The sequence below is a fragment of the Nannobrachium achirus genome, assembly GCF_963921795.1.
Source record: "Nannobrachium achirus genome assembly, chromosome: 20".
NCBI classification, from domain to species: Eukaryota; Metazoa; Chordata; class Actinopteri; order Myctophiformes; family Myctophidae; genus Nannobrachium; species Nannobrachium achirus.
In genome coordinates, this window is record NC_137827.1 from 11,921,525 (window position 1) to 11,940,870 (window position 19,346).

Consider the following 19,346-nt stretch of genomic DNA (forward strand, 5'->3'; position numbering starts at 1 on the left):
GAAATACGCACTTTTGTTTACAAATATTTTGATCTGGCAAAACAACTTACAAATGTCATTAACAATTCAATTAAAATAATAATATATAAATGTATTTAAGTTGATTGTCTGTCTAGACAAGACAATTATGGCCATATATGGAATGCCAGATGTCACAGTAGAGTAGCCTACTGATGTCATGGATGACTGACTCTTTGTTTTGTTCACCTTCACAATGCAGGGAGTAGCCATAGAGACACATACACAACACTGACATCAGGCATGACACTGCTAATGCAATTGTTGTTGTTTGTTTGTTTTATTGATTGAATACTTTATTAGTCAGAAATGTAAGTGGTGAAACATGGTAACTTTAAGTCTGTAAACTACTGAATATAATTGTCCTAAAACACATCCACTCATGATTTATCTTCAGTTAATTTGATCTAGTTGAAGCCTGCAGATGGTGCTAAAGACCAAATCAAACCCCATTGTAGGTGATTTTCTGTGAAGTAATTAATGGCCCATGAGACAATTGGAGATGTTATGAATATGCAAAGCTTTATCATTTGGATACATCCAGATAACTTAACATTTTTGTTACAGTATAAAACCTGTCAAGTATGAACTGTTTCTGCTCTGTTATTAGAGCCCAAATCATATCTCTACTGATTCTGTGTACATAATGTGTATATATGAGTGATATGATATTAACCCTAACCCTTTAGTACATACAACAACTCTGCTCATGCTCACTCTCTATTAATTCAGTTTCCTTTAACAGACAACAAGTTATTTCAATAACACATACAGTAGGCCAGGGCTACTCAACTTAATATGGCTCAGGGGCCACTCAGCAAAATACCAAATGTCCAAGGGCCACAAGCTAAAAATGGCGGTCCTATTTTGCCGTTTAGACAATGATTTTGTAACACATGTCTAAAAAGTAAGGAAACACACAGAAAACAGACACATTTACAAGTTTCTTCTTTTGGAACAAACAAAATAGAAAAAAAGCAACAAAAAATTAAAAACAAGACAAAAATAGTTTGTAGAGAAACTGAAATCAGAAATTATTTGTCCACACTGAAAGTAGAAAAAAATATATATATATTGGTATGGCCATGACGGGCCGCATAGACATGCTGCAGGGGCCACATGTGGCCCACGGGCCTCAGGTTGAATATTGCTGCAGTAGGCTATATCAAACTCTCCCTCAGCTCATTTATGAAACTCTTTTGAGTCCTTCAAGTCACTTTGAGTCTTTGAGTCCAGATTCCTGCACTGGTAGACTGAAACTTGTCTTTCTCTCAGGGTTTGTGGACTTGGCAGTGGTGCCGACATCTAATCTTTTAACCATTTCCTCAAGGGTGATCCTGGAGTTCCAGCCTTGTTCTTGGGCAAACTTGTAAACACGTCCAAACAGACCAGGAAACATCTCCATCAGGTCAAGGTGAGCTAACTCCGCAGCACTGTAAACAGAGAGAGCAGTGGTCACTAAGGTCACATATTCTGATGGTGACCTGTGATCACACACACAGCTATAGTAATACCACTGCCATATCACTGACTGAAATACGATGAAACATGATTCAATAGAAGAGAGTGTAAATGTAAAAATAATCGTTATTCAGTGGCCTGTACTGTTGTGGTCATTCTAGGAGAACGCCACATACTGCATGAGGTAAACCTGTAGGAATTGCAAAGAAACACCCTGATGATGGCTAATGTGAACCACAAAGCAAAGGTCAAGTGTAGGGCCATTCACAGAAGCACTATGTCTATAACTATAAAAAATATAGTTTTAAAATCGAAAAGGTCAAGAGGATGGCAGTGTTAAAAACAACAATACAAAATACAATGGTGAAAGATATAGTTTTCGTGCCAGTTATGGAACTTTAAAACACTGATACATAAAGAAAAGTTTGTTTCGACAATGAAGGAAGTGCTCCAGGAGGAGTTCTCCACAGTCCACACATACTGTATTAGAAATAAAGAAAGCAGATATTTTTGTAATTACACATTTTGACCAGAGTGACTTTCCTTTGTGTTGTTTTAAGTCAACTTACTAGTGCTCACGTGCATTGCGTATGAAGCGCAGCAGTCCAAACGTGTTCTCAGGGTAGGGCTTCTTGCCATCCATCTTCTGGACCAACTCAGATGGGAACTGGAAAAACATGACAAAACAAGTTAATTTGTATAGCATATTTCATAAACAAAGGCAACTCACAGTGCTTTATAAATTTATTATATATTATTATTATAAGTCATTTAAGGCATATAAATGTGTTTAAATAAAGAATAGAAGGAATACAAAGAAAATTGCAACAGTGGGTTTTATGTTTTCTCACACTATTTGAAATAAACTCACCTTGCGTTTCCACACATTGAACTGTCCCTGCTCAGCATACTGGTCTAACGCCCAGATGAGGTCCTTGTCAGCATTTCGATAGTTCTGAACTTCCTTTTCATTTGCAATGTTTCTCAGGTACTCTACTCTCCTGGAAAGAAAAGTACTGATAACATTAGGCTACTCAGATTTGTAGAATATACGTAACTTAATGTAGGATGAAACTGATTAAGATGAAATGTTATAACGTTTCTTTGAAAAAGAAAATCTGTGAATGAATGAACAATAATGTGGAATGGATTTTTTTTAACTGTTTCTATCGTACCTCTCGTTTACCCAAAAGAAGGGATGAGCCAAGCATGCCTCGACTTCAGGTCTTTTCTTTGGGTCTTCATTGATCATCTGTTCAATGAGATCCTTAGCCACCACATCCTGAACCTGATCCAGATTGTAGGCTCCATCCAAAATGTTGCCTTCACATCTAACACCTTTGCCAAATGGATGGTGTCCTCCAGATAGGATGTAATATACTAACATTCCAGCCACCTTAACAATGAGAATAATTTGTAAGTACGTTTTCATCGTTCATTTCATTCCCATTCATTAACTTCTCACACAGAAAATAACAACCTGGATATCAGTGCTCCTTTTACACGCAACAGGCCTATCATCTTCATCATCATCCAAAGTCTCCTTTGCCTTCCAGCATTTCGTTCCTGCACTGCTTGTACGATGGGTTGTTTTTCCTCTGGGTAATCGACGGCTTATTCCAAAATCAGCCAATCTAGCTCGCTTTTGAATGTCTGCAGGGCAAATTGGAGATTTAGATTGAGAGACACAAACGCTGCACACGCACGCACATACACACGCACGCACGCACGCACGCACGCACACACACACACACACACACACACACACACACACACACACACACACGCAGGCACACACGCTTATATTATTTTCTTGTTTGTATCTTACCAATCAGCACATTCTGGGGCTTGATATCCCGGTGGAGAATAGGAGGATTCTGACGATGAAGAACACTTAGGCTTTTGAGAAACTGATTTGCAAGTTCCCTCCTCAATTCTGAAAGGCTGTCTTCAGGAAAGTCACGTTGTATGTATTCTTCCAGTGTGTATTCACATAACTGAAGTCCAAGGTAACCAAAGTCTTCATCTTCGGCGAAGTCAACATATCGTACGATCGAAGGATCATCAAGCTCTGGAAGACGTAAAAAGCCTTCCTCATTCTTCAGCACTTGGTAGTTGGATTTAGTCATTCTCTTAACTGCGACTTCAGTGCCATCATCTCTTAACCCCAAGAAGACCTCAGTTCCATCACTTCCCTTTGCAATGCGGAATTCATCATCTTTCACAAACATAAGGCTCCCGACTTTGATAACTTTACAGTTATCAATATTTGCAAGCTTCTCTAACTGCTGCCTCCATCTGTCACTTATTTGGTGCCATTTCCGTGCTTTTGGTGATGTACTGACAATGAGGTCGACAGGCTGCACATGTGAACTTTCAGTCAGACCAGATTCCTCAACAGGAACAGTTGTTGGCTCATCTGCATCAACATCAACTTCATCTTTCAGTTCCTCTTGCTCTGTATTGGTGATCGTGGAAACTTCACATTCTGAGGATGGCTTGTTTAGAAAGCTTTTCAATTCTCGAAGCCCTTTTTTCAGGCTGTCATCTGTCTCCATGTCTGCTGATGTAATGGCATCCTCAGGCACATCATCTATTTCCATGGAGGTAAAGATGTTATTGGCATGCTCAAATGGAAGCAGGTTTGCAAGTATGCCGTATGTGTACTCCCTCATATTAGACTGATCTTTCTTCACAAAAGGAGCAAGTGCCTTGCATAATTTGTTGACCAGGTTCTGATTCCAGTTGTCTTTGACTTGTTTTCTGGTAATCTCATAGAGCGTCTTCAAAACTAAATGCTGCAATTCAGGAATGCTTGTGTGAAGGAGTTTCAGTAGTTTGGGGATAATAGACAGTGATACCTCACTGGGTATCTCTCTCAGTGTGCAGAAAACTGCATTTAGACTTCTGACAACGGAAACCTGCATGACTGCATTGCAAAGTTTTGGAAGCCGCTTGTCAGCATTTTCAATGTAGAAGGTGAGCTTTTCGTTGTCCTTCAACCACTTAAGACTTCTCTGACGATATACTTTTGCTAATGGCCCGGCAACATTAAAGAGTAGGTCAATCATGTTCAGATGGGTCTGGGGATTCTCCTCCAGCATATAACGATCAAAACGGCTGAAAACCTCTGTTGGTGTTTTACGTGCTACTGCTGCAGTATAATACAAATCTATAAAAAGCCTGATTTTGAAATACAAGTCATCACCACTTAATGCTAGCTTAACCATAATTTCAAGCCTAACCATCATTTCAAGCAATTTTCTGTTTGTATGGTCATCATTAAGAATTCGAGATGGATGTACAATCCCTCCAGCTTTAATGAGGACTTCCATGATATCATCCCTGTCATTGATGGCAGCATGATGAAGTGGTGTCAGCATTGAGAAGGGAAATGGTGTGGTACCATTTGGATTTGCTCCTGCTGCAAGCAGCCTCTGCACAAAATCAAGTGGTGTTTTCTGAATTGAGGCATAATCCAGAGGGGTCCGGTTGTTTCTGGATAATTGATCTGGGTTTACACCTTCTTCACTCAGAAGAAATGCACAAATATCTTCCCTGTGAAATGCCACAGCAGCAGTCAAAGGACATATATTGTCATTCAACTCCTTGCATGGGTAAAGAGCATTAATGTCTTCGTCTCGGATTACTCTCTTGAGCTTCTTGAGGTTGTCCCTAATAATGAACTGTATTATAGGATCTGTCTTGGCAGTCACTGGTGGAACTAATTGGTACGTAATATTCCCACTCTGCGCAAATAGATCCATTTCTTTGCTTCAGAACAACTGTTGGGTAAAAGAAAAACTGTTTAATACATTTGACCAGTTATTAAACTGAGGCTAAGTTTAGTTGAACTGTATATTTCTTTATATATATATATATATATATATATATATATATATATATATATATATATATATACATACATACATACATACATACATACATACATACATACATACATATATATATATATATATATATATATATATATATAGTAATTCAGCTCTAAAGCACGTATTGATGTTACCTTTCCTTTAGACTTTGAACTTCCTTATTTCAGACTGGGTACAGGACATTCTATGTAGGCTAGTTGTCCTACTGTACAATGTCTCCTAACACAGCACTGGTTATTAATCAATCTGAAAAATAAAAAAGGCCAGTAAGGATATTTTTCATAATATTGCCGTTACATAATGTGGTTCCATTGTAAACGTATTTGCTTTTTAAAATGCTATGAAGATAGAATTTGGGTGTGTCAGCTTTAATAAATGTGTTTAAGGAAACATTGGTCTTGTTCTGATGCTGCTCTCACAGAATATTTAAAATCCTTGAGTGTAAAGGTTATGCCCTATTCACACTGACACTTTACATGCAATACATATGGAAATATGGTCAGATTATAACACCACCCTTTTTATATAATTATAATTGCTCAGGTGTATTCTGCCTGCAGCATAAAATAACACCATTAAGAATTAGGTGATGAATACACTTACAGTTTCCAAGTAAAATCTTCACATTGCCAGGTACGTCTGTCTCCCAGAACCACACCAACACCTGTGTAAGGCTGGTGCAACCTCATGACTCAGAATGGACCTTTGGACCTCCCTATGCTTATACAAACATTTATTGTCTACAATAAAACAGGGAGTAAATCAAATAGACCAAATCATCATGTCATCACCCCAACCAAAACAGTATTTCTGGGTGGCATTGAAGCAGTATTATCCATTAACCTTATATCTGAAATGACATACTGTATCCAGTATTGTTACTGACAATTAGAAACACATTATTTTGTTCTAAATACCTACATGTTGACAAACTAGACATGTTCTGGACAATTTGTTTTAGATATAGTATCTAACTAGACATACTACCCGGAAATACCGCTTTACACTTTTGTTTACAAACTGATCTGGTGTATAGCAAAATGACTTACAAATGCCAAATTACTGATTTATTAAATAAAATACAAATTAAATACCTTGAGTACATACTCAAGTACAAGTACAGTTTGAGTAAATGTACTTATGATGCTGCAAATGTCATTAACATAATATGCTAACCTGGTGTATGTTAACCACTATGCCTAAACCTAACCCAAACCCTGACCCTTACCTCAGTAAAACTATGCCTAAACCTAACCCAAAAACCTAACACGGGGCCGAGGGAACATGGGGTTGAGGCATGACCCCGCGGTTCTATTTATTCAGTTCATCACATAGCATAAAAATGACACAATATGTCATCAACAAATACAAAACACTTGTACAACATTTACAAAGGAGAAAAGGAAAAATGGTGGCATTGAATGAAACCTCCACCTTTGAAAGAAACCAGTGCCTACATATTTTAATGGATGGTGTTCACGTTCAGGGCATCCCACATTTTGGTGGCTGAGTAGTATAATGATAATTTCCCCATGTTTGTTCTATATTTGTGTAGTACCAGATCGTTGTCGCTCTCTAGTGTCTGTGGGTGTCACTCACTTTGGAGTTGTCAGACAGGTATATTGAGAGCACTTGTCCATCCGTCATACTGATACTGACATACTGGCCTCCAATGACAGCTTCAACAGAAATTGAGATTTTAAGACAATGCATAATCGACACTTCTAACTGACTAGAGATCTGAGCTGTTAAATCTTCGGTTCAATCGAAAATCAACAGGACAGTATCAAAATTGCAAGTCAGTTGAAATGACAACAAACAGAATTGCAAATCAACAGAGCAAAGGCAAGCAAAAGGGGGGGAAATCAATGCACTCTCCTGCATAAGACGCTTAAGAAGCCTTTATTCAGTGGCTAAATTTGATTACAGAAATGTTTCAAGATCCAGTTCACACGTCCAAACTGTGGTTTAAATCTACAGAAATATAAATCTTTGATCAACCTCAATGAATTGAGTACAAAGTACCCCAATGTAAACAAGCCACAGTGTTTTCTTGGGTTTGAATCCTATTAGTAGTTTATCTGAACTGTATTGTCCTGTGCTTTTCCAATGTGAACTGCTAATAAAGTATTCAATCAAATCAATGAAACCAATGTTTATGTCAAGTTTGTCTCGTTGGTGTCATGGAACAATGAATGGAGTGTCCTGTTCTCTTGTCTCGTTGGTGTCATGGAACAATGAATGGAGTGTCCTGTTCTCTTCTCTCTTGGGTTTCCACACTCTTCTACTGTAGGCCTACTGTCTCTCTGGCATATCACACCTGGACCATTGATATGCTACCTGAGTCATTCCCATGCTAATTTGCACCGTGTTGCTCCCTGTTGGGGTTCCTATTCAAACCTGCAGTTCTGAACATGATTGGTCAGATGGTGTGATCTGTGTCAATGGTTGTTTTTGTCTGGGTTTTCAAATCGCTACGAGAGTGAAAGAGTGTGTTTACAAGCTCACACTTGCAAAAGTTATTTGAGAGAGTTTGCTGTATACAGCAGGGGTTGCCAACGTCGATCAAATAGCCGTTCAATCTTTTCTTTACTGGAATATTTCCAATCTTCAATACTTTTACTTCTACTTCACTACTTCTCTGAGGCAAATATTATACTTTTACAAAAGAATATTAACCACTTCAGCCCTGTGCATTTTGGCCACTTGAAAATAGCACAACTACAGCTTGTACACCACATCTGCTATTTTCAAAATATTTTGTATAGATTTGATACATTTGAAAACTTGTGAAATGGGACATTTTGCATAATGAGGTACTTTCTGCTTCTGGTACATTTTGATTCCAATACTTTTGTACTTTTACTTGAGTAATTGTTTAAATTCTGGACTTTTACTTATCAACAGTATTTCTAAATTGCAGTATTGATACTTAAAACATGCTAGTACAGCACTGTTCTTTAGTAACCACAAGGCAGGCATACTATAGTACTTATAGCAGATATGATCTACAGTATATTATCATCTGATTTCTCTGAGCCCCAATGTACAAACACAAGCACTGACCAAGGATCACATGACACTAAACCTAACAGAACAGTTAAACTGGCCTGTTCTGTTTCATAAATAAGTATCATATACAGTACGTAGCTACTGCCCAAGGTGTGCCACGTGACAAGTCATAATATGACTTAGTGGAGTGGTACAGTAGAAACAGAATGGCCCTTTCTGACTAAAAAGCAATAGGCTTTGATATAAGGCTACTATTAACCTTTTCGAAACATATCTAAAATCGCAGATCTACAAGCTCACTGTGTGTCACAGTAACAACAACATCCTCAATAAATTGAGTGAAAAGCTGATTCTGATTACAAAGGACCCCAATGTAAACAAGCCATGGTGCTTTCATGGGTTCAAATCAAATTTAGTAGACCTTGTATCTGAACTGTACTGTCCTGTACTTTTGCTATGAACTGTTAATAAAGTATTCTATCAATCAATCAAACAAACAAACAAACAAACAAACAAACAAACAAACAATCAATCAATCAATCAATCAATCAAACAAACAAACAAACAAACAAACAAACAAACAAACAAACACATTGTCACTCATGCATGTTGTGAGCTTGTAGACCTGACAATATTTCACTATATTAGAGAGAGAGAGAGAGAGTTTGATTGATTGAAGACTTTATTAGAAGTTTGCATAGGAAAAGGTACAGTTTCATGACGGTACAGTTCACTGGTACAAGGTCTACTAAAAGGAGATCCATGAAAATGAAAAGACTAAGCTTATTTCCACTGGAAACCATTCAAGTATCTCATATAATGTATGTGCCAAAGTTTGATGTCAAAAACCACAGGGTCATATAGACATTTTCCCATTCAAAAATCAATCAGTCAGTGTGTGTAAAAAAGTGTAAAAAGTGCCCCCCCCCCCACCACACACACACACACACACACACACACACACACACACACACACACACACACACACACACACACACACACACACACACACACACACACACACACACACACACACACACACACACACACACACACACACACACACACGACGTCATCGTCTCTTCCTGAACATCCTCCTCTCACAGATGAGATCCGAGTCCGCTCCAACCAACCAATAGGCGGGCGTCGTTGTCTCCTCCCGGAACGCCCTCTCCTAGGGATCCAGCCAATCGGCGGTCGTCGTCGCCTCGCGACGTTATCAAAGATGGGATTTATGGTTCTTTGAAGTGAGCCGGATCTCTGGGATCTGTTCCTTTCAAAGAGCCGTTCAAAAGACTTGCTCATTTTAGTTGCTTTGTAGATTATAATTACAAATAACTTCAACCCTATACATTTCGGCCATTTGAAAATAGCCGATCTACAAGCTTACAATGTGTCACGTTGCGACGCATTGTGAGCTTGTAGATCTGCTATTTAAGTATTTTTCTACATTTTATTAATTGGAAAACTTGTGAAATATGTGACATTCTGCAAAATTAATACTTTTTACTTTTGGTACTTTATTGATTGAACATTTTATTAGACAAAAATGGAGTAGGCGTACAGTACAAGTACAGTTAAACACCCTGCCTAAAAGGAACACCCCAAATAAGTCCTTTTGTTTTACAGTAATTTTTTACAATACTTTTACACTTTTACTCAAGTACATTTTGATTCAGAACTTTTACTTGTAGCAGAATATTTCTATATTGCATAGCATATTGATACTTTTACTTAAAGGAGTAGTTCACCCCCAAAATGACTATTTTTCAATTCATTACTCACACCATGGAGTTCAATAATATGTTTTTGTATTTGTCGAAAAGATTTGACCAAAAAAATGATCATAGTAAATGTAACCCCTATTGATTTGTGATGGGGAACCCAAATGCATTTGGGTCCCCATCTGTAATCAATGGGGGTAAATTCATAATAACAGTATTGTCTTAGGAATGCGACAAAAAACTAAAAATATTAGGCTATTGAACTCAATAGCCTAATATTTTCATGGTGTGAGTAATCAATAGGAAAAAAAGTCATTTTGGGGGTGAACTAATGGAATTAATGGTTTCCTGTACCAGTGAACTGTACCGTCATGAAACTGTACCTTTTCCTATGCAAACTTCTAATAAAGTCTTAAGATTTGTATTTGAATCCACCCCCCTCCCTCCCCCCAAAAGGGAACGGGCTCCCATCGTTCATTTCAAACAGAGCATTCTAGGGCTCTGATTTCAAAGAGCCGTTCAACCGACTCGATTCGTTCGCGAACGTCCCGCCCCCACTACTTTATGAAAGGCAACTGCGCCATTCTTCTTTGTCCACGAAGCAGCAGCAGCAGAACGGAACAGCAGGCCGGGAAGGAACTGACGACGAGCTCTGCGTGCTGAGAAGAAGGACAGAGGACGCTTTGTTTATCCGTTAACTAGTTCAGGTTATTATTCAGCGTGTCTTCGGTGTCGTTGAATCGTCGTCATAAACCCGGGGAGCGAGCTTTAATAACCTTTAAAAAAAGTAATGAATCAGATGAAGATGAAATCAGACTCCATGGCTGAACCCGCGCAGAAGAAAACCAAAATGGACGACAAATACCTGCCCGAGCTGCAGGCCGAGAAAGACAGCCTGGACTCGTCCTTCACGCACGCCATGAAACTCATTAATGCAGGTAAAGAAAGAAAAAAAATGCTCGTTGTTGCCTTTGTGTGTTGTTGGTTGTTGCTTACCAGTAGCATGTTGGCTAAAGTAACGGGCTAACGGAAGGCTACTGACGCCAATGTAGGTCAAGGCCTACTTTTTGGCTTTGTGTGTCTGCAGGCCTGTGCGTGTCTGAAAACCTCCATTTTTTAAAATGGTGGTTTTACTATTATTTAACTGCACCTTCAAATTGACTAAGTTATAATATTAAGCGAAATAATGTGCATAACTATTTAAGCAGGGGGTTATTAGTCCAACCGGCACCGGAGAACCACGTGTATGCTACGTTAAATAACATTAGAATGAATGGGTTATTGTTTTTGGGCCGGCTGCACTAAACCTCCCCGTTTTTTTTTTATATATTTTTTGAAGTTGCGAATATTTTTTATAAACTGATTTGGTCTCGCTACAGCAGTGAGTTTTGGCACGATGCAACCTAAAAGTGTATGATGAAATACACAAATAATACAACATTTAACACAAGAAGAGAAAAAAATGTTTTTGAGGCCTTCAAGGCCTGAAGTTTTGGCCAAGTGCACTTGACTACTTTTATCCACGTATGCATCTAAAACACGTTTAAGATCTGTTATTGGTTTATCAATGAATTACTGTATCCTGGCAACTTGGTTAATGTGTATTTGTATGCAAACCTCTTATGCAATTTATTTTTATAATCCACCTATGTACCTAAAGAAAACACGATAAAGATCGGTGTTTAGATTTGTCACTGTATTCTGGCAACTTGTTTAATGTGTATTTGTATGCAAACCTTTTCTGCAGAAATCGATAGGATTCAGAAAGGAGACAAGAAAGACCTGTCGAATGAAACCTACCTGGACCTGTTCACCACAAAGAACCTCAAGCTCAAGGAGCGAGTCCTTATTCCCACCAAACAGTTCCCAAGGGTACGTGTTTTTTGCCCTGGTAAACGCTACTGGCCTGGTGTGCCACGAACCACTTGGCTTAGAGCCCATATCCCCCGATACGGTTCCAAGAGTATCTCCGTAACTGGAGGCATTACCACAAGTGGTCCATGACCATTCATTCAAACAGTGCACACAAGCTGTGGACATTTGGCAGACTGCTTATAATTTGTCCCTAAGAACGTAAATGTTCTAAGATAACGTTAAATGGCACAAAGTTACAAACTAGTTACAAAAAGCTCTAGGTGGTTATTGTTGGTTTTTGCTTTCTTGTACATTCATAAGACAGAACTTTATGGAGAGACATTTAGGTGTTGCCTTTATTTGTGCTCATTTCTATTGGCTACTTGATTGTAGCTCTTGATGCATTGATTTGCCCTAGCAGTGCTAGCTACAGTGATGTGCATGGACGGACATGCCCCAAATGTCTTCATCTTGTTTGACATGTTTTGATCTTGTTCAACGTTCTGTGTCCATAGATCAACTTTGTTGGTAAGATTCTGGGACCTCAGGGTAGCACCATCAAGAGACTCCAGGAGGACACCGGAGCCAAGATCTCAGTTCTGGGGAGAGGTTCTATGAGAGACAAGAATAAGGCAAGGGCGAACAACTCCTCAGATAAACTCATTGTCATGTTGCTGTGTCATTAATATGTCATTTTGATTTTATGTGTTGAAATCTGCAAGCTCACAACTTAATCACGTGGTGACACGGCATGTGAGCTTGTAAGTCCGTTTAGAAGTTTTCATTAACGTGCATGTATTTGTGATCCTCAGGAGGAGGAGCTGAGGAAGGGAGGTGAGGCGAAATACGCTCACCTGTCCATGGAGTTGCACGTGTTCATCGAGGTGATGGCCCCCATTCCGGAGTGCTACTTGCGTATGGCTCGTGCCATGGAGGAGGTCAAGCAGTTCCTGACCCCGGTATGTGTGAAATAATTTCCTCTTCTCCCTCATCATAGAGCACAACACATGAAAGCGGATCATTGGTTATTTCCATGTTTTTTTTAATAACAGGGTTCCCATGGAAATATTTTGAAATTAGAAAAATATTTTTCCAGTACTGGAAACGTTTTAGAATTGATCAAGGGTCCTGGAAGGTCCTGGAAAAAATAGCTCTGCATTGTCTTTGGTTATTGATTTTGTTAATACCTCTGAAATGACAAATTAAACATTGGCCAAATTGTCAAATATTAGAGGCAGAAATTGTGAAAATAGCCGATCTACATGCTCACAACGCCTCCGTTGTGAGCATGTAGAACTGCTATTTTCACAATAGAAACGTGTTATACAAAATTCTTCAACTCTTAGTGCTCGTCAGGGTGACGGGTCCCCAGTTAAAATATGATTATTTCGGGGGTCATAGCCTGAAAAGGTTGAGAACCACTGGCATACACTACCTGTCTTTGGGCATTGAGCATAGGAGTAAGCGACTTGTTATTGAGCTGAATTATTTTGTTATATAGTACTGGAAATTGGGTTAAATATTCTGGAAAGGTTTTGGAAACGTTTTGGAAATAAATTGTTAAAAATGTGTGGGAACCCTGTAATAAACTTATTTCATTGCCATGTCCCATGTCTGCAGGAGCCTGGTGAGCAGGAACAGTACATGGACCCCCACTATCTGAATGGAGCCCAGGATGGGAGCAGGGGACGAGGTGGTCACCCAGGCAGAGGAGGAAGAGGAGGACCCCACAACGCTGGAGGGCCCAGGTGGGATATGTTTTTGTTAAGTGTTTTCGATGGTCATCTTGTTGGATACCACTCCTACATCTGGCTTTGTGTGTATGTCTACTAGGGCTGTCACAATTATTACATAATGATTATTTGACATCGCAATTATTTTTTCATAATCGTCATAATCGTGAATGTTGAAAAATGTCCGAAATAGTGGAAATGGCAGATCTACAAGCTCACAACGCGCCGCGCCGCGACGCGTTGTGAGCTTGTAGATCGGCTATTTCCACTATCAGTTATTTTTAAGTAGTAAGTTGTCAAATATGTCACTAATTTCTTTAGGTAATTTCTTTGTATATTTAGGTTATGTGTCATATCTACCATGTACAACTTGAAAGCCTAAAAGCCAAACAGAAATGTAATTATCAACGACAAAAACACAATTAAATCGTTAATCGCCAATTATTTGAGTGACAATTAATCGTCATGTAAAATGTCATATTGTGACGGCCTGTCTACCCTGCGTTGGCCAAGCTTTGTGGGACTCCCTAAGCAAATGGACAACAATGGGGTTTATTTTTGTATTTATTGAATTTATATTTATTTTTTATTTTAAATTTCACTCCACAGGGGGCGAGGAATGCCACGTGGTGCTCCTCATGGAGGTATGCAACTCGGTGGTGCTCCTAGGGGAGGAATGGGCAGGGGTGGAGCTCCCAGAGGGGCACCTTCTGGGCGCGGTGGCATGCCTTCCGCACCCTCCAGAGGTGGCTCAGCTCCCCGCTCCAGACCACCTCCCACAGGGGCACCAAGGATGCTGCCCGCCGCTGCCCTCTCCCACCAACACCAGCAGCATGCTCCACCACAAGCGTCACAGCCCAAACAGGAGTCCTATGAAGAATATGTAAGTTTCCTTTGATACCACTCGATTGTTTACAGTTTAGGCATTTAGCAGATGCTCTTAAGGGTTAGTTCACCCCCAAAATGACTTTTTCGATTGATTAGTCATGCCATGGAGACTTGGTTCAATAATATTTTTTGGTTTTTGTCACATTTCTAAGACAAAACAAATAATTGTACATTTACCCCTGTTATCCGGAATCAATGGGGGTACATTGTAGTCAAATTAATTATATGACTAAGTTATCAGTGGTCCTTCCTGGATCTATCTATACAAAATTAAGAGTTAGTTAAAGTGGCTGATTTACAAGGTCGCAACGTGTCTTTCGAGCAACAAAGTTTGGGATTTTGTTTATTGAAGTTTGTTTTGTTTCCCCCAGCCTTCATATGAAGAATCTTATGCTGAACCAGCCTATGAGGGCTACGATAACTATTACAATCAACAAGCTGCACCTGCGTAAGTCCAAATGTGTTTGGTCTCTTTTTTTTTTTCTCTGTTGGATTACATGTTCATCCTACTAATAAACAACCGAATGTCTGTCTGATATACACGCATGCTGACATCACTGATACTAAACAATGCATGTCACTGCCATGGTAGTCTCGCGTAGCCAGACAACTATTCCACAATCTCTGAATGCTATATAGAGTCTGGAACAGCAGCTCCCTAACGGCGAGTATCGGAAACGGGCATTACCGCTCAATAAAATATATTTTAAAATGTCATTTCTGCTAAGCAGCAAGCTAAACATGCTTATATGATTTTTATTTATATAATGATACATATGTGTGATGTGAGACTGAAACGGAAGTGACGTGGGGGCTTCACTTCCGCTTCATCCTCGCACTCGCCGTTTCTTCCCCGGTGCGCCAGACTGTATGCCGGGAGCATTTGACCAAATCGCGGAGGCAACAGTCTGGCCACGCGAGACTACTGCCATGGTAACTGCTGCATGCCGAAACAGTGCCCAAATTAGGAGATGACTGATACATCGGGAATCTCCATCATTACTTCTTAGACTCCTATATTCTGTGCACACCCCATAACCCAAACTGCACATAATTCAGAGCACACATGTTCGAACATGCAAGGACTAGGACTAGTATTGGGTTAAGTGTTTCTAATTTTGCTATCTTTTCTGTTCTTCAGGGATACTGAATACTATGATTATGGACACGGGGGAGCAGAGGCCCAGGAGCCAGCATATGAACCATATGGTAAGATGGCCAACAACATTACCCCTGTTTTGCAAAACAAATGTGCCTCTTTTGCTATTTAGTTGGAGATACGACTTATCGAAGCAATGATTTGATCTCTCAATAATGGATCACTTTGCAGAGGAATAGTTTATATTTTAATACTCTATACTGCTGCATCTTAAAAAATGGGTTAGGTTAACCCATTTAGACGTGGGGCAGATTTTAAATCCGCCTTCTAAATCCCAACGTAGGTTTTCTGAAAGTTATGATGACGCACACGCTTTCTATGTTTAAATGAGTTAAAGTGTGCACAATTTTATTTGCTAGTTGAAATTGTACTTTTGAGTGTAAAAAGTGTAAATTGTGTGATAAACTTTTCCACCATTGATTTGCATGTACTGTATCGTCAAGTGTGGCATGAGAATCGGCAAACGTGCTTGCGATGCTTAATCAAGCCTATTGTTGATGGTGTGGTCCTTTAAACCAAGTTGTGTTTTGTTTCTTTGTTCTTTGTTCTTGCAGCTCAAGATGATTGGGAGGGACAGTGGTCCAGCGGTGGTCAAGGAGGCAAAGCACCTGCTTCCCGGCCAGGAGCCAAGGGAGCCTACAGAGAACACCCATACGGAAGATACTGAATGAATGGCCGCTGGTAGACGAGTTGCCCTGGCAACTGTCTCCAATTTGTAACTCACTTTTAAATTTTCAAAAGTAATTTCCCCCTCATTTGTTCCTTTTTTATGTTTATTTTTTTATATAACTTGAACGAGACATGTTTTTGGATGTATAATTAGTGAGTGCCACTGAAGTTTTGAGAGTGCAAGACGTTTCATTGCTCCGATCACTAAATGTTAATTTCCACTTGCGTAGAGTATGCCGTTTATGAGCTACAGTGACCGGGGAACCTTTTTTTTAGTTTTTGTTTGTTTACTGATATATTTTCACTTAGCAGTTATGATGTCGTTGTGGCGATTAAGTTTCTCACTTAGGCTGCATTTTAAATGTCTTAAATAACGGGACAAAATCTTTCAATGTAACTTTACCAACTAGTTTAGAATTAGTGGCAATTGCAGCCCCCCAAGCTGTTCAGGTTTAAAACAAAAACTCCCAGCAGAGGTACTATGTCGCCTTTTGGTTTATATTTTTCAAACCTAGACATCACGTAAAACCTCATTCAAATCCAACTGCATTGCAACCGTGGCGATGTTCCGCAGTGTATTCTCACTTAACGGGCCTTGCTAAATATCTTTAGTGATCCACTATCTGTTGTGAAGCTTGAAAGATAAATGACCTTTACTTCAATCTGTTAAGAAAAACTGCAGCCGACTCAATATTATGTACATAACCTTAGTACAACTGTATGTGCTCTCTAAAGCCGTGCCGTCTCCAAAATGCATAATGCTTGTGTACTCTTGGCTAAATAGGATATTAAACGTAGCCAAAAAAAATGTTTTGCTGCAGTGCGTTGTCAATAAAGCCTAGTTTCTTTTTAATCAATCTAAATCTGGTATTTTGCTTTGTTGTTTTAGAGAAATGCCTTAGTTTTGGAAAGTTGTCCTCATTTTAGCTTCTCAACAATACTGAATATTTAACCATTCAAATGTATGTATATCTATGACATCATCCTGATGTTAAAAAAAAGTATGCTCTATTTTGACAATGAACATCCTCTTCGTCTCTCTGTATTCAAAACGTAGCTATACGTGAACTGTTATGTCACCCTCAAAATGAAGCTATCATTCCTTGAGGTAATGTATTGCCAAATACTTTGACATCTGATAATGATGATGTAGTGCTTGACCGTGTATTATGTCATCAAGCTATAGCCAGGCTATCCAGCTGCCCAAGAGTGGCATGTACCTCCAGCCATTTGAAGTAACTGAATTTCAACAGTATTTCAAATCAAGCTTTCAGGGATGACTTACTTGACTTTGATGAAAAGCTGGCTGTTTTTTTAAAAAGAAAAAAATCGCAGGGGAGAGGATGCTAAAAGCCTAAAGATCGCCACAAGAAGGTAAAACTAACTCCAACACTCATTTGTTAGATTATTTTGTTTTTCTTTGCAAAATGCCAACTAATGCAAGTCTTCAAAAAGCCGTAATAAAAAAAAACAAAATTTACATTTGCAAAATCTGCTATGAGTAGTATTCCCGAGCAAAATTAGTTTTACAAAACAATCAGAAATGGTTGTGCAACTCTTGCTCAAAAAACAACTATGGTCCACCCATTTCACTCACAAATACTTTATGACCCATTTCCAGCTTGATAATTTGTTATAGAATGGAAAATGCTGAAATTTGCAATTTGAAATTCCGTTGAAAAATGCTGAAATTTGCAATTCCGTTAAAACTTAAGTATTGGTGTACAAAAAAAATCTTCAGCTCGAGTTGCATGATACTTTTCGTAGTGTAAACATAACGCTTGCATGAGTGTTTGTTAGTCGCTTGCATGTCGAGAGTCTGACTGATGTTTCTGTTTTAGGTGGACAGCATTGTCTTGGCTGCAGCTGAGGCATTGGCCATGGTCTTGCAAAATAAATTCTGGTACGTTTAACAATGTTTGTAAATGACAAACTACATTTTTTTAATAAACCTATATAGATTTGGCAGTCTTTACAGAAGCGAGCCATGGTGGGAGTTTGAATCGAAGTCTACAAACTGAACGAGCCACCAGATGCCTCTCGATGATGAATGTTAAAAAATACAAAGGCTGCATGTATTTCAGGGAATAATTTTACAAAGTGTACATTATTACTGTTCACATCTGTGATCTTCCCCAAATATGTCTTAATTTGGCTGTCTTGTCTATTCATTGCGGGAGCATAAGTTGACATATTTTCGTCATGGTTTTTTTTTTTTTTTTTTTTTTTATGGCCAACTGGTAGATGTTGATGGACAGGAATATTCAGATTGCTGGCAGCAAGATTGCATCATTTTATTTTAACCATGTCTCTCCTGTCTTCACAGGCGTTAACCCACTGATGGATGTTGGACGTGGTTGATGCCTTGTGGTTCCTTGTTTGCAATCCCCTCCCAAAGAGGGATTGAATCTTAAACTGGGAGATGGCCAGCTCTGGAGAAATGCATTTAGAGCATGAGTCTCCAAACTACAGCCCTGAGGCCTGACATGAACAGCCCTCCAAAATTATTTTATGGCACCCTAATTGATATTTCTCATTCTTTGTTAGACCGTCGGACACTTTTTGTCAAATCCACCAGCAGGCATGACGGCAATTGCATGAGAGAGATTGAAAGGAAGTGCGCTGTATTCTCTTAATCCCTTTGTCACTTGGTTGGACTTTTTATCCCGAATGGCACCTTTTTTATATTTGTCAATCATGTTTTAGCCTATTGTCAATGACGACGTTCTTCCCTCTGTCTGTCCCTGCTTTAAGAGCAAGTTTTATTTTTAATATTGTATAATTTGGCGGTCTCTGAACAGGATGCAATTGCTTTTTTATTGCCATTATGTATATATTTTTAGTGCGTTGAATCCTCAATCTACATTGCCTCTTGTATGAACGTTTTTTTTAGACATTTTTATGACATGGTCAATAAAGTTTTTCAATGAAA

General features: G+C 39.1%; 2 protein-coding genes across 4 annotated transcripts; one reads left to right on the plus strand and one right to left on the minus strand.

Annotated features, from left to right (window-relative positions):
- Positions 1-709: 709 nt before the first annotated feature.
- Positions 710-4,633, minus strand: LOC308305673. 2 transcript variants are annotated; one of them, XM_080750509.1, is made up of 6 exons: positions 3,308-4,633; positions 2,960-3,132; positions 2,655-2,875; positions 2,351-2,480; positions 2,049-2,146; positions 710-1,451 (listed from the first exon to the last, which is right to left on the minus strand). In XM_080750509.1, exons 1-6 carry the CDS (start codon positions 4,581-4,583, stop codon positions 1,232-1,234), a joined length of 2,118 nt encoding a protein of 705 aa, XP_080606635.1. In that variant the 5' UTR covers positions 4,584-4,633; the 3' UTR covers positions 710-1,231. The 2 variants fall into 2 exon arrangements, with proteins under 2 accessions (XP_080606635.1, XP_080606636.1); XM_080750510.1 differs by having other exon boundaries at positions 2,655-3,132.
- Positions 4,634-10,709: 6,076 nt separating this feature from the next.
- LOC308305879 (KH domain-containing, RNA-binding, signal transduction-associated protein 1-like) lies at positions 10,710-19,346 on the plus strand. 2 transcript variants are annotated; one of them, XR_013963144.1, is made up of 11 exons: positions 10,710-11,049; positions 11,859-11,983; positions 12,481-12,597; positions 12,778-12,924; positions 13,586-13,713; positions 14,308-14,581; positions 14,958-15,034; positions 15,728-15,795; positions 16,300-16,485; positions 18,256-18,317; positions 18,741-19,346. XR_013963144.1 is itself a non-coding variant. In XM_080750775.1 (9 exons), the coding sequence occupies exons 1-9, from the start codon at positions 10,902-10,904 to the stop codon at positions 16,410-16,412; spliced, it is 1,197 nt and encodes a 398-aa protein (XP_080606901.1). In that variant the 5' UTR covers positions 10,710-10,901; the 3' UTR covers positions 16,413-17,271. The 2 variants fall into 2 exon arrangements, 1 of the variants encoding a protein (XP_080606901.1); XM_080750775.1 differs by lacking the exons at positions 18,256-18,317; positions 18,741-19,346 and having other exon boundaries at positions 16,300-17,271.